Source organism: Eschrichtius robustus, chromosome 2 (genome assembly GCF_028021215.1).
Source record: "Eschrichtius robustus isolate mEscRob2 chromosome 2, mEscRob2.pri, whole genome shotgun sequence".
Taxonomy (NCBI): Eukaryota; Metazoa; Chordata; class Mammalia; order Artiodactyla; family Eschrichtiidae; genus Eschrichtius; species Eschrichtius robustus.
The window spans coordinates 29,679,488-29,698,340 of record NC_090825.1 but is presented as its reverse complement, the minus strand read 5'-3'; the positions used below and the strand labels follow the sequence as shown (position 1 = coordinate 29,698,340).

At 38.3% G+C, this 18,853-nt stretch overlaps 1 protein-coding gene across 2 annotated transcripts in view; it reads left to right on the top strand.

The window, feature by feature from the left end:
* The first annotated feature begins 846 nt into the window (after positions 1-846).
* RANBP3L (RAN binding protein 3 like) overlaps positions 847-18,853 on the top strand; it is a 46,600-nt gene continuing 28,593 nt past the window's right edge. For both annotated transcript variants that reach the window (XM_068535240.1, XM_068535239.1), the window contains exon 1: positions 847-1,411. In XM_068535240.1, coding sequence (XP_068391341.1) covers positions 1,321-1,411 — 91 coding nt within the window. In that variant the 5' untranslated portion in view covers positions 847-1,320. The remainder of the gene's footprint in view (positions 1,412-18,853) is intronic.

Genomic DNA, 18,853 nt, shown 5'->3' with positions numbered 1-18,853 from the left:
CACAGGCTCCAGACGCGCAGGCTCAGTAGTTGTGGCTCACGGGCCTAGTAGCTCCGCGGCATGTGGGATTTTCCCAGACCAGGGCTCGAACCCGTGTCCCCTGCATTGGCAGGCAGATTCTCAACCACTGCGCCACCAGGGAAGCCCAGAAGCTGTGAATCTTGAAGGGTAGGATCTACCAGCATTCATTACAACTTCAGAGGTAGCAGGTTCCTAAGTTCAATGAAAGGTGTTTGGGGTTTGTCTTTAATCAGTAATGAAATACGTTATTACTTCAATGAAATATAAATGATTTTCAGTATTTCAATGAAGTATGCTATGTCAGCACAAGAAAACACTGGAAAGAGCTTTGTCTTATGACCTAGAAGTAATAATAGATAATCTAAGGGGAAACAGATACAGCTCTCTGGAAAGATAATGTTTTGTGTTTTTATTTTTCTTCCAGGACTCCAAATAATTGCCTTGACAGCAGTCTGCTCTAAAACCGCCCCCTTCTGAAGACTCAAAGGTGTTTACAGAAACTGAAAGTTCCAGCAGTAGATTTCCATGAGCTCATTAGCAGTTCCTTTAGATGTCGGGTATACATGTCAATATCCATGCGGTATAAACCCCTGCTGTGAGCTTTCGTTTTAATTACAAACAAAGTAGCAGAAGGCAGATATGTGATGACTGCAAGGTTGGGGCATCTTTTTAGAATCCCTGCTTTGGTCACTATTATTCAAAGCAATTCCAACGCCATTTCTTGCCTGCCTCTATATGCTAATCAGCCTAGCCCACTCGGCTCCTCCCCCTTCCAGCCTCCTTTAAGAACTGTTCACTTTCAGCTGTCACGGAGGGTAACTCAGACCAGGCTTAGAAATCACTTGATTTAACTCAGCAGCATTTTTTTTTTTTTTCCCTTTGTGTATTACTCTAGCAGTCGTCTCTAAATACTCGGGACATTAGACTTCATGTCAGCAGAAGGAGTCGATCATTGCAAAACTGTAATCTGTTAGAAATAGTTACTTTACTGGATTTTACACTATAAGGGGGGAAGCTTCAATGTGCTTTGAAATGAAAGAAGAATTAAGTTGTGTTTTTATCCAAATGAATTGGCATCTTTATATGTAGGAGAAGCTACAAGTTGGTAAATACTTATTTCAAGAATCATGACTAGGAAACACTTGGAAATTTATTAGAGAAGTAAATGTTTATCCATGCAAGGACAGGATCTGCCTGTACCTCTGTGGTTCCGGGTATCGTGTGAAGACCATTCTAGGTGACTGGCCAAGGGAAGGAATACCCTACTGATACTGGAGCCACAGCCGTACTGCCAGTACCATGTCTACCATACAAAGAAAGGGCAGCAGCCACCTGTTCAACAGTTTGCACACCTGTAGACTGAAGATTCCAGAGGACCAGCTACATCAAGGTGAGTCAGTCAGGCTAATGGGTTGTGTGTTCTGTGATCTCCTGTCCATTTGCATTCCCGGAAGGATGGTGGGCTGGGGAATCTGTGCTGTGAAATGCTTTGCAATCTTCCATTTTTAAACTCTGAGAATAGACATAATAGTGATGTACAAGGGTGAGTCAACTTGCATTCACTATTGGTTTAGGACCAATAGTCCTTTAGTATAAGGACTATAGAAGACTACTGAGAATGCATATTCCTTGGAGTTGTCATTCTGAAACTTATGTGCTTACACTTCTAGCCACTGTCATTTTTCCAGAGTACTCTGGATTTTGTGTAATTCAAAACACCCATCTAGGCAAGGCTGAATCTGCTACAGGGGAAATTTGCTGAGAGTGGCTTTAAGTTAGTCTGCAACGTTCTCCCTTGTCCTACCACTAATGGTATCATCTTGGACTTAAAGTTTAAGCCTAAATTTGTCTGGATCTCTGGCTCATTCATTTGTGGGAGAAATAAATATATTCTTGGCTCTTTCTCTTTTACGGTTCTGGAACAGATGGAGACACACAGGGAAAAGTGTCACATTTCACATGATGGGCACTCATTCAGACTGAACTATCTACCTTGCAGCCATTTTCACCATCAGTCTTAAATTTTCAAATCCACTACTCAGCCAGCTGCATCAATTAGCGGCAGATGGTTGACATGAATAGACAGGATGATCCCTTCAATCCATTCTGTCAGGGACACCAAGGACACTTGTAGGAAAGGCTGGGTGTCGGGGATGACGTCACCCCCAAGAGGTTAAGGATTTACCCCAGACATTTCTAACTTCTCCTCAATACCCTCAATAGACAGATGGATCTGTCTATGCATGGATTTAGGCTACAAGCGCTTTGTTTATTTTTCCATAGACACAGTTTTAGATTTCAGTGGCATGAAGAGTGTTGGCTGAAGGGCTGAAACCTCCCATTTCCAAGGTGGCATCTGTGTGCTAACATTTGTGTGAATGTGTCAGGCCACCTCCCTGCTTCAGTTCCTGGACTTCATGCTGTACAAGGCTTAGCAGAGTGTGGATATAAAATACTTCCTATTAAGTGAAAACAGCAAAAACTACTAAGACCCTTTTGTACCATCAGGGCTCATATAAATTATTTTGAACTAACTGCCTTAGAACGTAAAGTCCTAGAATGTGCCAGGGTTTAATCACAGCACTGTCAAATGTACTTGCTTCTCTATTAATAGACAATCTAATTCATCATAGGTTTTTTTGTTTGCTGTTCATTTTGTTTGAAATGTTTAAAGCTACCTTCCCTCTCCCACAATGGTTGATGTAATATTTATTATGGTAACCTTGCTAGGGGGAGCATAAAGGAGATGGTAAAAATCACCTGTAAAAATCACCACCCAAAGATAGTTGCTAGCCTTCTAGCCTTTTCTTATATGCACATGTACAACTTATTCTTTTGCTTGATCTTTTAAAGCAAATATAGACTTATTTTGTACATAGAGTTTGCAAACTGCTTTTTAACTCAACAATAGATTATGAACAAATTCCCTTGTCATTATATGTTCTTCTACAACCTTATTTTTAACAGTTGTATACTATTCCTTCATATGGATGTAGCAAAATTCTTTTAGGCAATTTACTGCGGCTGGACATTTCATTGATTTCTAATTTTTCACTATTACAAGCAACACTGTGTTTAACGTACACTAATGGATAAATCATTACCGAGATAAGATTATTTTCTTGGAATACATTCTTAGAGATGGAATTGTGGAGTCAAAGGATATGCATGTTTTTAAAGATTTTTCAGGGTGGGGGAGGCAGATGGTCCTCTCATCAGCAGTGGAGAGATAGAGAGTCTCAGTAATACTGGGTATTATTTTTAAATTGTTTTTTCCAATTTTATAAGTGGAAAATAGTATCCCACTGTTGCTTTAATTTAAGGCAGGCTGTGTTGATGGTCTCTGCCTTACTGGCCATATCCAGAGCAGCCTGGAAATATCATTGTGATGACATACTTCCCAAAATATCAACAAGATTAGAAGTCTGGTCTCCTCTTGCAGACCAAAGCTTTGGCCTAGAATGTTTTGAAAGCAACCACACTCTTCCACAACTGAGTCTCAAAATATCTGCCCACATAAACCACAATCCATAAAGTTGTGAAGCATGCTAATGCAATCCAGACTGGCCACTGACTGCTACAAGAGATGGCATCTAGAGACCTGAATTGACAAGTGACACTGGGCAGTGTTTGCATTCCAGTTACTGTCTTAGGGTTTAAAAGTATTCATTCAGTGCAATGGTTCTGACTTTTCCACCGAGCTATATTTGTACCTTGTTATTATGCAAAGTTCAGCAAAGGTCCAAGGAAGCAAAGCCATTTGTTTCAGAGAGTGAGGGCTGGCTGTGGATTTATTCACTGAGGTACTCTGAGTTTGTGGCTTTAGCCTACCACCAGCCAGACTAAGATTCCAGCATACAGGTCAGGATTAATTGACATTTAACTCTTCTGAGGCATAACAAGGTTCAACACATGCGTACTTTCCAGTCCTCCATGCTAGATGCTGAAGTGCTTTATGTGAAGTCTGAGGTATTTATCTCTTTCCACCTAGTCACTCACAAAATGTGCTTTTCGGGTGACCACATAGATAACAGTCACTTCTTCTTCAGCAATTAGCTGGACAATGAGTATGAAAACACTGTGCCATTTGCTGGGTGTGTACGCTGAGCCAAGCCAGCTAAGCCGCATGCTTTCCTGTCCACAGAGACTTTACACTCTATGGCAACAGGTGCTACACTAGTCCAGAAGTCCAGAAGGCTAATCTTTCTACTGTTGCTTCTTCTGTGACATTTCAAATCCATTTGTCTATAACATTGATCTGAGACCACATTTGTAGACATTAATTTATATGTCTATAAAGCCTCAGCACAAAGTTCAGTACACGTTACATGTACTAGGCAGACTTAATGATCCTTACATTTTACAGTGCTTTGAAGTTCACAAAGTAGTTTCACAGACATTATCTTACTTACTTATACAGATGTGTATACATATATACATGTGTGTATACATGTATGTAATGTGTGTCTACATACATGTAGGTATGTATGCCTGTGTGTTACACATGTATGTATACATCCTATTGTTCTCTTTCTCTGCAGAAACTTGACTAATACACTACTTCACCTGGTTGTTATGAGAATTAAATAAGATAATGTATGTGAAACTACTTTGTTAACCTCAAAGCATGTACATATATACATACTCTATATGTATATACATGTGTGTGTATATTGAAATATATAGATACATATAGATAAAGATATAGAGAGAGGGAGAGAGGTTACCAAGTCCAAAGTCTGTTGTGTGGGCCAGCAGGTTGGAGACCCACGTGAAGATCCTACCGATGTTGCAGTTGAAGTCCAAAGGTTGTCTGCTGGCAGAATTCCATCCTCCTCGGGAGAGGTCAATCTTTTGTTCTAGCCAGGCTTTCAACTGACTGGATGAGGCCCACCAACATTATGGAGGGCAATCTACTTTACTCAAAGTTCACCAATTTAATGTAAATCTCATTCAAAACACTCTCACAGAAACATCCAGAATAATGTGTGACCAAATATCTGGCACTGTGGTGCAGCCAAGTTGACACATAAAATTAACTATTACAGGTAAGCATCCTTAGCCTCATTTTTAAAGATGTGGACACTAGGAATCTTCAAGGTCAAGTGATTTTTCCAAGGTTACATAGTTATCAAAATCTACATTCAAGGCACTTTCTGTTATATATAGCTGTCTCATAAAATCCATGATTCTTAGTGTTACCATGATTAATTTTCTTCATTGGTCCATATTAGAAAACCTCTGCAGACCCAAGATGCATTGGGATTCCTCCTGATTTTCTTTGTGTGTTCTGACACCAATTTTTTGACACCAACTGGGTGTCCTACAATTCAATTCAATTCTAACACTACTTAGAGTTAGCAAAGACCCCAAAAGTTAAGGGCTCAGTCTCACAAGACTGCCCCCCTTCAAATGCCAGTTACAACTTTCAGGTGTCTCCAAGATACCTACATTTCTGCCTGGACAACTACAAATTCAAGGCTTCTCACAACCCTCTCAGGTTTTAAAATTTGCTAGAACAATTCATAGAACTCAAGAAAGCTCTATACTCACAATTGCCATTTTATTATAAAGGATACAAACGAACAGCCAGATGAAGGGATACATAGGGCAAGGTCTAGGCAAGTCCTGAGCACAGGAGCTTCTGCCCCCATGGAGTCTGGGTGCACCACTCTCCCAGTACATCAATGAGTTCACCGACCAGGAAGCTCCATTGAGCTTGGTGTCTGGAGTTTTTATATGGGATTTCATTATTTGGGCATGATTGATTAAATTGTTGACCATTATTAAACTCAATCTCCAGAAGACCTACACACACTTCTGTTTTTCTTTCACCAAAAGGGAGCTTCAGAGAGATAGTTTTGTTCTATCTGCAAAGCATTTAAAGTCACAGATTGGTAGAAACAAATATAGATCATTTAAAAATTATTAGAAAGGGGAGAACTCATATTCTATTCATTTATCACGTTCAACCTCACACCCAGGATGGGAATCCTTTCCATAATAAGCCTTCCTAATGGATGGCACATATGTGAGGATTTGGAAAATAAATGTAATTATTTAAACTTCACTTTCCCACCCTACACTTGTTAGGATGGTTACTATTAAAAAAAGAAAACAGAAAATAACAAGTGTTGATAAGAGAGTGGAGAAATTAGAACCCTTGTGTTTTGTTGGTGGGAAAGTAAAATCATGCATCTGCTGTGGAAAATAGTATGGTAGTTCCTTACTATTTAAAATTTTAAAATAGAATTATTCTATGAACCAGATATTCTACTTCTGGGTATATACTCCCAAAGAAGTGAAAGCAGGGACTCAAACAGATACTTGCACACACAATAGCCAAAAACGGTAGGCAACCTATGTGCTCATCAACAAATGAATGGATAAACAAAATACATAACTGGATTATTATTCAGCTTTAAAAAGGAAGGGAATTCTGATACAGGCTACAACATGGATGATTCTTGAGGATACTATGTTAAGTGAAATAAGCCAGTCACAAAAGACAAATGCTGCATGATTCCACTAATATGAGATATGTAGAACTGTTAAATTCATAGAGACAGAAAGTAGAATGGGAATTGCCAGAGGCTTGGGCAGGGGCAGGAGGAAGGGTGAGTGGGTAGTCATTGTTTAATGGTATACAGTTTCAGTTTTATAAGGTGAAAGAGTTCTGGAGATTGAACAACAATGTGAACAAAGTTAAAACTACTGTGCTGTACACTTAAAAATGGTTAAGATGGTACATTTTATGGTATGTGTACTTTACCACAATTTTTTTTACAGCTATGGCTGTCCAAAGCCATCCCTAATTACATTTCTGAAGTTAGACTTAAAAAAACAAAAATGAAAGTAAAAATAAACAAAAAAACTCTTTCATTTTCCTACTTCTAAAACCAAAGCTAGGAGGAAATATTCTACTCATCCCTGATTCCCAAAAGCTATTTCTTTGAAAACATTAATAAAATTAATAAAATCCTAACTAGATTTATCAATAAAAAAGAGACAAAACAGGGACTTCCCTGGTGGTCCAATGGTTAAGATGCCGCCCTTCCACTGCTCCACTGCAGGGGGCATGGGTTTGATCCCTGGTCGAGGAACTAAGATCCCGCATGCTGCGCAGTGCAGCCAAAAAAAAAAAAAAAAAAAAAGAGAGAGAGAGACAAAACACATAATCCATTATCAGGAATGATATAGAGTGCCATTATAGATCCTTCAAATATTAGAAGGATAACAAGGGAATAGTATAAACAACACTGTGCCAGAAAGATGCAGAAAAAAACATAAACAAAATTCAACATTCAGTCATGAAAAATTTTAAAAGGATTTGGGATGGAAAGGAACTTACTCAACCTGATAAAGAACTTTACAAAAACCAGCATCTAACATCGTACTTTTAGTATCAAGTGAGAGGGTGAACACTTTCCTGCTAAGATCGGATGATAACAAAGATGTCCGCTGTAATTCCTTCTACTCAGCATCATTCTGGAGGTCTTAGCCAGTGTACTAAGTTAAGAAAAAGAAATCAAAAGGCTTACGTATTGGAAAGAAAGAGATAAAACTGTTTTTATTCACAGACAAGTGATAGTCTATGTAGAAAAATCCTTAGGAATCTACGTCCACTTCCCAAAACACTAGAACTAATAATAATAAATAACAAAATATGTGCAAGACCTGTACACTTAAGACAGACATTGCAGAGAGAAGCTAAAGAAAATGGAACTAAATACATGAAATGGAAGTCTCAATATTATTAAGGTATCAATCCTCCTCAATTGATCTAGAGAGCCAAGGCCATCCCAATCAAAATTCTAGCAGACTTTTATTTTTGGACAAGCTGATATAAAATTTATAAGGAAATGCAAAGGATCTAGAATAGTTAATCAACCTTGAAAAAGAAATACAGAGTTGACAACTTATACTTTGGATTTTAAGCTATAATAATCAAGATGGTATAATAATGGTGTAAGGATAGAAAATCAACCATTGCAACAGAAGAGGGAGCCAAGAAATTGAAATATTCATATGTGGTCAATTGATTTTGGACAAAGATACCAAGATAATTCGAAAGAGAAAAAGATAGTCTTTTCTGTAATAATCCTGGAACAAATAGATAAACATATTACTAAAAATGAACCTTAATACCTACCTCATACAAAAATTAACTTGAGATGAAATATACTAAAATGCAAAAGCAAATCTATAAAGCTTCTGAAAGAAAACAGAAAACTATCTTCACAACGTTGGAATAGGCAGACAGAAAAAGTGCTAACCACAAAAATTAGACAAATCAGACTACCAACACTAAACGTATCTGCTCTTTAAAGCATAACATTAGGAAAAGAAAAGAGAAGACTGGGAGAAAATATTTGCAAAAAATGTACCTGAAAAAGGACTTGTAATCAGACTATATACAGAACTCAATGTAAACAATTTGACTAAAAAACGGAAAAATGATCTTGCAGGCACTTCAAAAAGAATATACAAATGGCCAGTAAGCGCATCAAAAGATGCTCAACGTAATGATTCATCAGGAAAATGCAGTTAAAATCACTGTGAGATATTGTTTCACATTCACTAGAATGGCTAAAATTAAAAACACTGTTGATACTATGTGTTGGGGAGAATGTGGAGAAACAAGACTCCTAATCATTGCCGTGAAGTGGTATAACAACTTTGGAAAACAGTTTGGCGGTTTCTTATATAGTTAAATCTATACCTACCCTATGATCTAGCAATTATATTCTTAGGCATTTCCCCCAAGAGAAATGAAAATAATGCGTCCACAAAAAGCTTGAGCAAGAATGTTCATAGCAGATTTTATTCCTGTCAGCTTCAACATGTGAACAACCCAAGTGTATATAAACAAGGTAAATGGATAAGCAAATTGTGGTATATTCATACACTGGATAACTACACAGTAGTAGCAAGAAATGAATTACTGAAACATGTATCACAGAGATGAATCTCAAATGTGTATAACAGCTTGGGGGTAAAAACAGGAGGCTGACCCTATGGGATGAAGGACCAAGATCTTGGCACACATGTTAACGCATACACCAGAATGCTGCCACACGTGGTGGGAAGCTCAGGCAACAGGATACCTTTTAACACTTATTGATATGCCGTGTTATGGAAGGCCATCTACTGAGGACACTCTAGACACCTTAGATGGTGAGTTCCACTAGGGGACCTATAGGACCCCTTTCAAAACTAAGATTCTATGATTTGTCCATAATTATTTCATTCATGTTGATGTTGTCTCCTTAACTGTGTTGTACAAGTTCTTTGAGAGCAGTAAACTGAGTTTATACCCTGGACTACACCACAGTGCTAACATGTCACTTATAAACAAATCACATTTACAGAGTGTTTGTCACAGGCCAGACACTGTTTTAAGTGCTTTTCATGTGTTAGCTCGTTTCTTTGCAAAAGCCTCATGAGATTGGTAATGGCCAAGACTTCACAGCAGGGGTGGAGGCAAGATCCTAACCCAAGAACCCTGACTCCAGAGCCTTTGCTTTAATCCACGCTCACTGCCTCTTATCGGGCACAAAAATAGATGCTCAGCTAAGCAATTATGAAGGGCCTGAGTGATGGCTGGCCCTTGAACTCAATTTGTGGTTCAGTTGTTCAAAATGTGTTGTTTTTGAAGTCACCGGTTAATTTCTATATAAACTACTAACCACATCCAACTGACTCAGAAGCAGGTATTTGTCCCTAAGAGAAAGAGGTGAGAAAATGCAGCTGTATCAATGCAAACACATCAGCCCAGAGAAAGTGACCTGCTTGCTGGGCTAGCAGTTTTCTTTTAACCAACAGCACAGTCCGTATCTCTCACACTGCATGAAGTGTGAAAGACAGCAATGCACTGTTTTTGGAACTGGACTGATATGGCCTTGGAGAAATCCTTTGTGCTTTTGACAAAATAAACAAGCAGTGTCCAAAACTCCAAATTAAAAAGGGCTAAATAATAGTCATTGTTATAATTCACTTTTTATTTAAATTGAGGATTCTGTTTAAAAAGTGCTGGCTCAACCACTATATTAAATCATTAACTTGACTTGAAATCTTAAACAACATTTCGGCAAGGTAAGTTTCACACCTGAGTTGCTTTTTAATGAAGTCTGTTGGCAAATCTAGTACAATATCCAAAAGTCAGGATTTAATATGCAATCAATACCTGTATTCAGTAGGAAGCTGCATTCCTTCTACCCAAATGTCAGATAGCTCACCCACTGTGGATGGCAATAAACAAGCAAGGCAGAAGTCATAGGTATAAGATCTAGACTGCTAACAAGTGATGATGGTCTGAAGATATATTTTGAAACTAACTAAAGTAACATCAAAAGAGCATAAAACATGCATGTGTGAGCTGAGCCAGAAGGAGGACAGGGGTTAAACTGGAACTGAGGAGATGGGACCTGATCTCACAGGAGAGAGAAGGAAGAAATTTTTTAAGTGGCCTATATCGCCACAGAATGGGTTCAGGTCCTAAAAGAATGTAATGCTAACAGGACATAAATTCTTTTCCCTTAGCAGATCCAGAGAAACTACCAGACCTCTAGAAACTACAACTCAGTAACTTGATCACGCTTCTAGAGTAGTGATGCACCTAAGTGAAAAAACCATACTTCAGATCTATATAATGACTGGCTTAAGTAACTGGCACCAAGTCCTTTCTCGTCCTGATTAAAGGAGGTAATTTGTAACAAAGAGGGATGCTGCCATCTAGAGACAGAGTGTAAAGTAAGGAGAAAGTTTCTGAATGTTGGAAATGGACTATTTTGGTCTAAGGTTGGCTGTGTTAAACTTTAGTTGTCTGCAGAGAAATGAAATTGCAGATCAAGATTTGTGTGCATGTGTGTTTTTATAAGCTGAGCATGGGTAAGACATATACCGGTGCTACAGATTATGAGGTTCTGTTTGTTCAACAAGACCAACTTTGTTATACGGAGCTTCATTCTCAAGCTTTGGTGTTATTTGCCATTTTTCTTTTTGAAAATTGAGTAAGCTAAAATTAATTAGTAGAAGTGATTGTTTTGATAGTGGGATGAAGCAAAGTAGGTTTAGAGGGGTTTGTAGAAAACAACTAGCTACAAATTTAAAGATAAGAAAAAACCAAAAAGATAGAGAAAACAAATCTTCAAAAAAAACCCCACCATAGGGACTTCCCTAGTGGTCCAGTGGGTAAGACTCCCCGCTCCCAACGCAGGGGGCCTGGGTTTGATTCCTGGTCAGGGAACTAGATCCCGCACGCATGCCACAACTAAGAGTCTGCATGCCAGAACTAAGAAGTCCCCATGCTGCAACTAAAGATCCCGCATACTGCAATTAAGACCTGGTGCAGCCAAAAATAAATAAATAAAATAATAAATAAATAAATATTCTTTAAAAACCCCACCATAATAGATGTGCCAAACTTCTTTCTATCTTTGTGAACGTTTCTCACATTTTAAGGCTTAAACTCAAGATATTGTTCATTATCTTGCTCATAGCATGCAATTAACGCTTACCAAATAAATCAATATTTTTCTTCCCCAAAATTTCCTCCGAGTGATTGATATTCATAAATCATTGAATGTTGGGGCTTCAAAGATCACGTAGTACAACTGAATTTACATATTAGAAAACTGAAACCAGAGGAGCTAAGTCATCTACTCAAAGTTAGTAGTTAGTGCAGAGAGCTGGGACTATATGTCCATCTACATCTATCTAAGAATTTTATGATATGAGGACCATCATTATTAAAAGTATATAACATGGTTAAAAAATTAAGATGAGATAAACTTGAGTTTTACCTCATTAAAAAAATACCCATAAGAAGAGTATTTACTTGGTATGTAATATTAATACATATTAAGCATGTAGAGAAAATGATGAGTATGTCAGGGAGGGAGGAAGGAGAAATGGGAAGAGTAGAGGGAGGGAAACGTGTAGGGAGACAAGGAAGATGGGTGTTAGAGAGAAATATGGAGCCAAATGGAAGCAAAGAAAGGACGAGGAGACAAATGAGGGAAAGCTGATTTTAAAAAAAGATCCAAAATGTGGTATACACATACAATGGAATATTACTCAGCCTTTACAAGGAATAAAATTCTAACATATGCTATAACACAGATGGACCTTGAAGACATTATGCTAAGTGAAATAAGTCAGACCCAAAAAGACAAATATTGTCTGACCCCACTTACATTAGGTACCTAGTCAGATTCAAGGAATCGGAAAGTAGAACAGTGGTTACCAAGGGCTGGGGGGAGAGTGGAATGGGGAGTTCGTGTTTAATAGGTAGAGAATATCAGTTTGGAATGATGAAAAATTTCTCGAGATGGATGGTGTTGATAGTTATGTATTGTGAAAATACCTAATACCACTGAACTATATTTAAAATGGTAAAATTTATGTTATGTATATTTTCACACAATAAAAAATGCTTTAAAAAAAGATATCACATAATTACAATATCTCCTCTGATCCTTTCATCTTGACTTGTCATAATAGCTCAATGATCATAAAAGCTTGAAGGAAAGAAGATGAATAAATATAAAGGATTGTTCTCAGGTTTTTTTGGGTTCTTTTTGAGACTTTTTCAAGTCATATACATTTGAAAACTGATTAAGTTTTTATCCTGTAATCTTCTTTAGCATGGTGAACAAATGTTTCTGGTAAGGTTTACAAATTGCTACCTGGCCTTTACTTCTCTCAAACTAGTGCTAATGCAGAGCAGTGAGACATGTGTGCAGGACCATCTGTGGCAGGCGGCACAGTACCCCTGCTCCATTTTTGTGCCCCAAGAGCGAGCAGGGCACTTCAGTTCTCACACACGTAAGGTGAGGCTGAATGTTGACCTCCGGGGGCTTCCGCGAGTTCCCAAGAGGAGAATGGGGTCCAGGCCTTCCGGGCTTGTGAGGGCCTTGGGTGGCAGCCCTGCTCCTTTCTTCCTGCCTAGGCCTCCGAGGTCTTGTTCTCAGTGGAATAACATCCATTTATTCCTGTGAAACGGGAAAACAAGGAGCCTTTTCTCCTGCTTGCTCAAAGGCTCAGGGCAAAGAGGAGTGAGTTTAAGGAAAAGAGTTTGGGAATTGCAAGAAGTTGCAATCAAGCTTCTCTATCCGGCCTTGGAATCCATGAGGGAATTTAAAAATAGTGTACTTCTTTACTGAAGAGGAAGAGCTTAAATTTATCTGGATTCAATATATGAAGCAGCATTTCAGCTATATCTAATAGTCTTTGTGAAGAGTGATTTAATTATTACTAATATGATATTTTGTGTCAAAATCACCTCTAAATTTAGCAGTGCAGAAAACGCTAGGGAATTACTTAAAATTAACAGATACCATTTTAAACCTGTACAATACTTATCTTCAACATGCCATGAAACCTAGACTATATTTCCATCCCCTCCTCCCTCAGCAAAATGGAGAGACCCACTTCTAACATATGGAAGCATTTTCACACTGCAAGTTATTCTGAGGGGAAAATGTGTGATTTATAAATGCTGTCAAATGAAATATGTATTTCCAAATGGTACCGAGTGGACCAGGCACATCACAAGACACGTTCTGCATCTTTACTACCCCATGGGCATAAACGAAGGAATGGTATAGAGAAAGAGCAAACAGCTCTTTCTGGCATTATCAATCCAGAGGGCCCACATTTGCTGCTGACAAACATATTCAAGTGATTAAAGATTACAGGTAACCTTATCACAAAGGCATACAATAGTTTATATTCCATAAACTATATATATCTATAATACTTATAGATAAAATAACACCTTCAAATTTTGGAGAAATGGGTATGCTCTGTCAAAAGTAATACATTCTTCTGAGTCATTTTTGCCAGTGGCTGAAAATAAATATTGACATAGAGGTTTTAAACTGCTAGGCTCACCATGCCATTTGCCTGCCAACATTCTCAAACAAACCTTTTTAAAGTCAAAATACAAACAGAAAATGGTAAGAATAAGTGAAGCATCTTGCATGTTTATAGATGGCAAAACAAAAGTGCAGGAATACTCACACAGTCTGGGATGACATCTCAACTAGGCTCGTACAGACCACAAAAGCAGAAGGGCTATCACAACCCAGGTACATCACAGCTTCATAAGAAAAGAAGCTGTAAAATAGGCATTTAACTAAGCCAAGAGGGAGCCTTTCTTAGAGGAAAAAACATGAGATTCGGAGTTAGCTCTCATGTGTTTTAGTCCCAGATCTCTAAGTACTAGCTGCATGACCTTGCACACATCTTGTAATTCTGGAGGCTTAGTTGTCTCATGATCCAAGGGTTTAATAACTTACCTCTTGAGGATCGTATCATGTAGTAAGAGCTGCGGTTTACCGAGCATTTCTCATATGCCAGGTACTGTGCTTAGCATTTTATCTACATTACCTCGCTAAATCCTTACAACTTTGTGAAGTATGTCTTACTATTCCCATTTTACAGATGAGTAAACGTGGCCTCAGAGAGATCAAGTGATCTGCCCTAGCTCACAAAGTTAGTGAATTGAAGAGATGGAATTTGAATCCAGTCTAGTTTTTGCCAAAGTTTAGGTTTATAAAACCATGCATTCTGGCTCCTGGTAGTCATTTACTTAGTCACCAAAGATTAATATATTTAAACATGTTTTATAATAGGTGAAGTATGATACAAATATACATTTTCACATTACACATGTGCATAAAAGAAGCATCATGGGAGATCAGCAAGGTCTAACTTTTAGGTCATATAAACTTAAACATTTCAAAAGGCAAAAGGTTAAAGACTAGTCATGACATGCATAAGCATGTCATATGGTACTGTTTTAAGAAGAAAGAAAAAGAAATAATTCAAAGAGTCATGTTTTGACACTGAAACAATAGTAAAATTTAATGGAGTATGCTGTGTTGGCTGTTGAAAAAGGTCTCTTGGAAAACAAGAAGGTCTTCATGAAACCGTTCAACTCACTGATCATCCCCAAATATAAAGCACACTGCACATGACGACCATGTCTTTTGGGATACATTACAGAACACTCTCAAAAATATAAAGCCAGTTTCTTCCTTCATCACTGTATTTTGATCTGCAGAGTGATTTTGCCAGATGTTCTGTATCAAATGACTTAATGAAAGTTTTCTGTTTTTTAAAATCTGTGAAGTTCCCTATTTGTAATGACATTAGTGAAGTACATGGCTTTAAGAAATGAGAAGAATTTTTCTTCAATTGAATTGCCACAAATCTCCAGATTCTAAAATGCAAACGAAATCAAGTCACTGGTCATAGCCCACTACCACATATGACTGGATTATAAACTAAGCAGCATGGTTTGGTGTTGAGGTTGGGGTGAGAATGCATTAAACACAGAATTTTCAGGGGCTTAGTCCGACCTCCAGAAGGGTAGCAAGGTCTGTGTGTGACACAAACTCTAGTTCTGGCTCACATCAGATACTTTATTTTTATGTCTTGGTTTTTCGAAATTGATCTGTGTCTAGATAGAGACCAATATACAAACAAGTTGAGAAAAGAGTCTAAAGTCTTTGGAACTTACAATGAATGGATCTCTTGAAGACTAGCAGCATAAGAAGCAGATGAGTTCAGAAAATCGGATGGATTAGACAAAGTTCTCAGTGGTAATGGCTGTATTCAGTGGGTTGCGAGATGATACTTTTCTCATCTTCTTCTCCAATGTCCTATTCAGAATGTCCCATTCTGAAAATGAGTTATTTCTTTATCAGCATGGTATTTATGAGAAAAGGGATAGCTTCCTTCGTTTTATTCTAATATTGCTTCTTTTTTTTCCTCAAGTGTGTGCTCACATTGAATCAAAACTAAGAAATTCTAGATTTCTTAGAGCAGGCAGTTTATAATTCCATTTCCAACAAAAATTTACAGCAGTTCAAAAAATTCAGAATTGGGTTGAAAAGTGTTTTCTCCTTTTACTTCCTATAATGTATGTATTACAACACGCTTGTATTCATAGTACACAATTGGTTATAACTTCAGCAGGGACGACAAGGCTGGAATTGTTCCAGCAGGGTCCATTTATCTTGTGTCTCAAGTTGAGTTGGTGCTTTGTGAGTTCAGCCTGGCAATTTCCTATGTAAACTGCCTGTTTCTCTCTGGGGTCCTGGTTATTTTACCTTCAAGTCAGTCAGTACAAAGCATCTGATAAAGTAGAATCAAGAGTGTCCCCTCATAGTTAATAACGACTCTGTGGCCCTACCACCTCCTTCTGTAAAGACATATTTTTTAATATTTTGGTGGGTAATTTGTTGTTTAGTTCATTCCTTTTGCATTTTTACAGAGTTCCTCCATAGATGGCTAGAAGTGAATACAGAATGTCTTATGCCTATAGTTCCTTCATGAATTGGCACAGATTCACTTTTCTTCTGGGGCAACAATTTGTCATTTCTTAAAACTATCTTAAAATATTTTAACATAGATTTGAGGACTTTTTTTTAAAAATCAAGATTGTGATTCAGACCCTCTACATCTCCTCTTCCTGGGTCTCCTGCCATGATTTATCTTTTTTTCTACAGAAGATGTCATTTTTTATAGTTGAGACTTTAGATGTTTTAAATTCCTGTTGAAAAATCTTTGAACTATGACAAATGCTCTTGATGTAGTTTATGCTTTCAGGCTAAATTTTTGCTTTGCAGAAATAAACATTTTAACTGACATTTAATAATCCCAAGCAAAGATATTTTCTAAAAAAATTTCCATTACTCAGATTTCAGACATATTATTAAAACAGAAGACTCCTTGTATCAGAGAGGAAATCACTGTTTTAAGCAGAATATCTGAATAACTGATTTCAATATCAGTATCGACATTTCAATATCCTAACTACAGGCGTTTCTTTTTAGGTCTTCAGAGTAGCCCTTGACTTCACCTTACACTGAATCACAATAATCATAGTGTGTGGTTTGGGTTGTAATTATTTTCTCGTTAACTGTCAGGTTACTCAGAACGTCTGGAGGTTTAGTCATTAACTCCAAGGGTCTCCACTGCCATCTTCCTAGATTTGGTCTCAGTGGGCAGACACCTGGAGGTGCTTTAGAGGACCGGTCCTCAAATACGTATACAGACCACCTGGGGATCTTGTAAAATGCAGATTCTGATGCAGTAGGTCTGGGGTGAGGCCTGAGAGTCTGCATTTCTAACAAGTCCCTGGTCAATGCTGCTAGTCTGTCTGGACCACGCTTTGAGGGGCAATGATCTCTAAAACTATCAATGGGCCATGGGCCTGAATTCAGAAACTTCCTGATATTAAAAAAGGAAAAGAAAGATAGGAGTAAAACAAGGAAAAGTGAGAAGAAAACCAGGGGTAAGAATAAGGTAATGAGTGAAAGGAAAAAGAAAGACCTTTGAGAACAATTAAGAATTTTCCCCAGAGCTAACAGGGTAGCTAGGTGATGGCAATGACATAGGACTGGAGGGGAGGAGGGAAGGGAAGCTAACTTTTATTGAGTGTCTTCTGTGCAACCTGTGCTCTGACATACTGCCATGTGTTTAGGCATGTATGTGTAAATGTATATATATGGATGTATCTATCTGTGTATATATGGAGGATGGATCGATAGAGAGATAGATATTCTACCTTGTTCCAAAAAGGTTTGAAGAAGCTGTACCAGGTGCTCTTACATGCACACATTCCTTCAATCCTCATAACAACCCTTTTAAAATATATATCGAGAGACACGAGAAAGCTAAGCCTTGCAGTAATTTTTTTAAAAGCACAGCTCTAGGATTATCTGACTTCAGAGCTCCAAAATCCATGCTTTGACCAGTCAGAGAGCCAGACACGAGTGAAAGAGGTGAGGAGGACAGTTTTGGAGCGTGAGAAGAAATGAGAAAAGAGGACATGGCAGAGACACATGGAAAAATCCAGGAAGAAAGGGAGAGGAAAATGCAGGGCATGCCAGGGCTGCAGTCCAAGTGGATAATTCCAGTCCTGGTAGCAATTAGAGGCGACCCATTTGGCAGTGTCCGCTCCCCTGCAGGGGGTTGTTGCCACCATCTTTCCTGCCAAGAGTGTTTCCACAACCTTTGTGGCCCTGGTTGCAGTAGCCTGGTTCTATCCAGGGTGGAGAACTCAGTTTTCACCTTAATCACCTTAAACTACCGAGCAGGATGAAGCAGTCTGCCAGACTCTCGGTGGGAGAAGCCATGTAGCAGAAACTTGCGACCCATAGAGCTTCCTGCCCCCATGCCCACTGGGACTCCATTCTCAGTCTCTTCCTCCTCTTCCGGATCTGCTTTTGGCTCAGTAGATACTCTTAAACCTCCTCCTCTGAGATGACTGAAAATCCTCCAGTTACTTTCCTACAAACAGGTATGTCAGAGACTGAGTGCCAATAAAATATATTGAAAACAAAAAGGTAGGAACAAGACCTTACAACTCACCCAAAATTTGGGGGGAAAATTATGGTACATATTAGACTAGGGAGAAAAGAAGTGTATATTTACTGTTAACACTGACCACTATACTACCTTAGAATCCTGAAGAACAAAGCTTTTACATTATGCATAATGTTCTAGCTGAATTCTTGTCTGGAGATGTGAAGGAGTATTTTGAATGAAGGTGAAGGACAAGAACATAAAATGCCTTTCAGTAGATTAGACGGCATTATAAAGAGCAGATCTTTAGTTATTCAGAAGCATGTTATTGCACTCTGAATTCAGTGAATCCATCTTGCTCACACATCTATTTCCATATATCTCTATGCAAAGAACAGGTAGGCCAAGGAAATAAGATACTGGGTACTTGTTAAGCAGTATAATTCAATAAGAAGTCTGTCGTTGGCCAGGAGCGTGAGAATTGTCCTTTGATCATGAGTGTCTGACACTA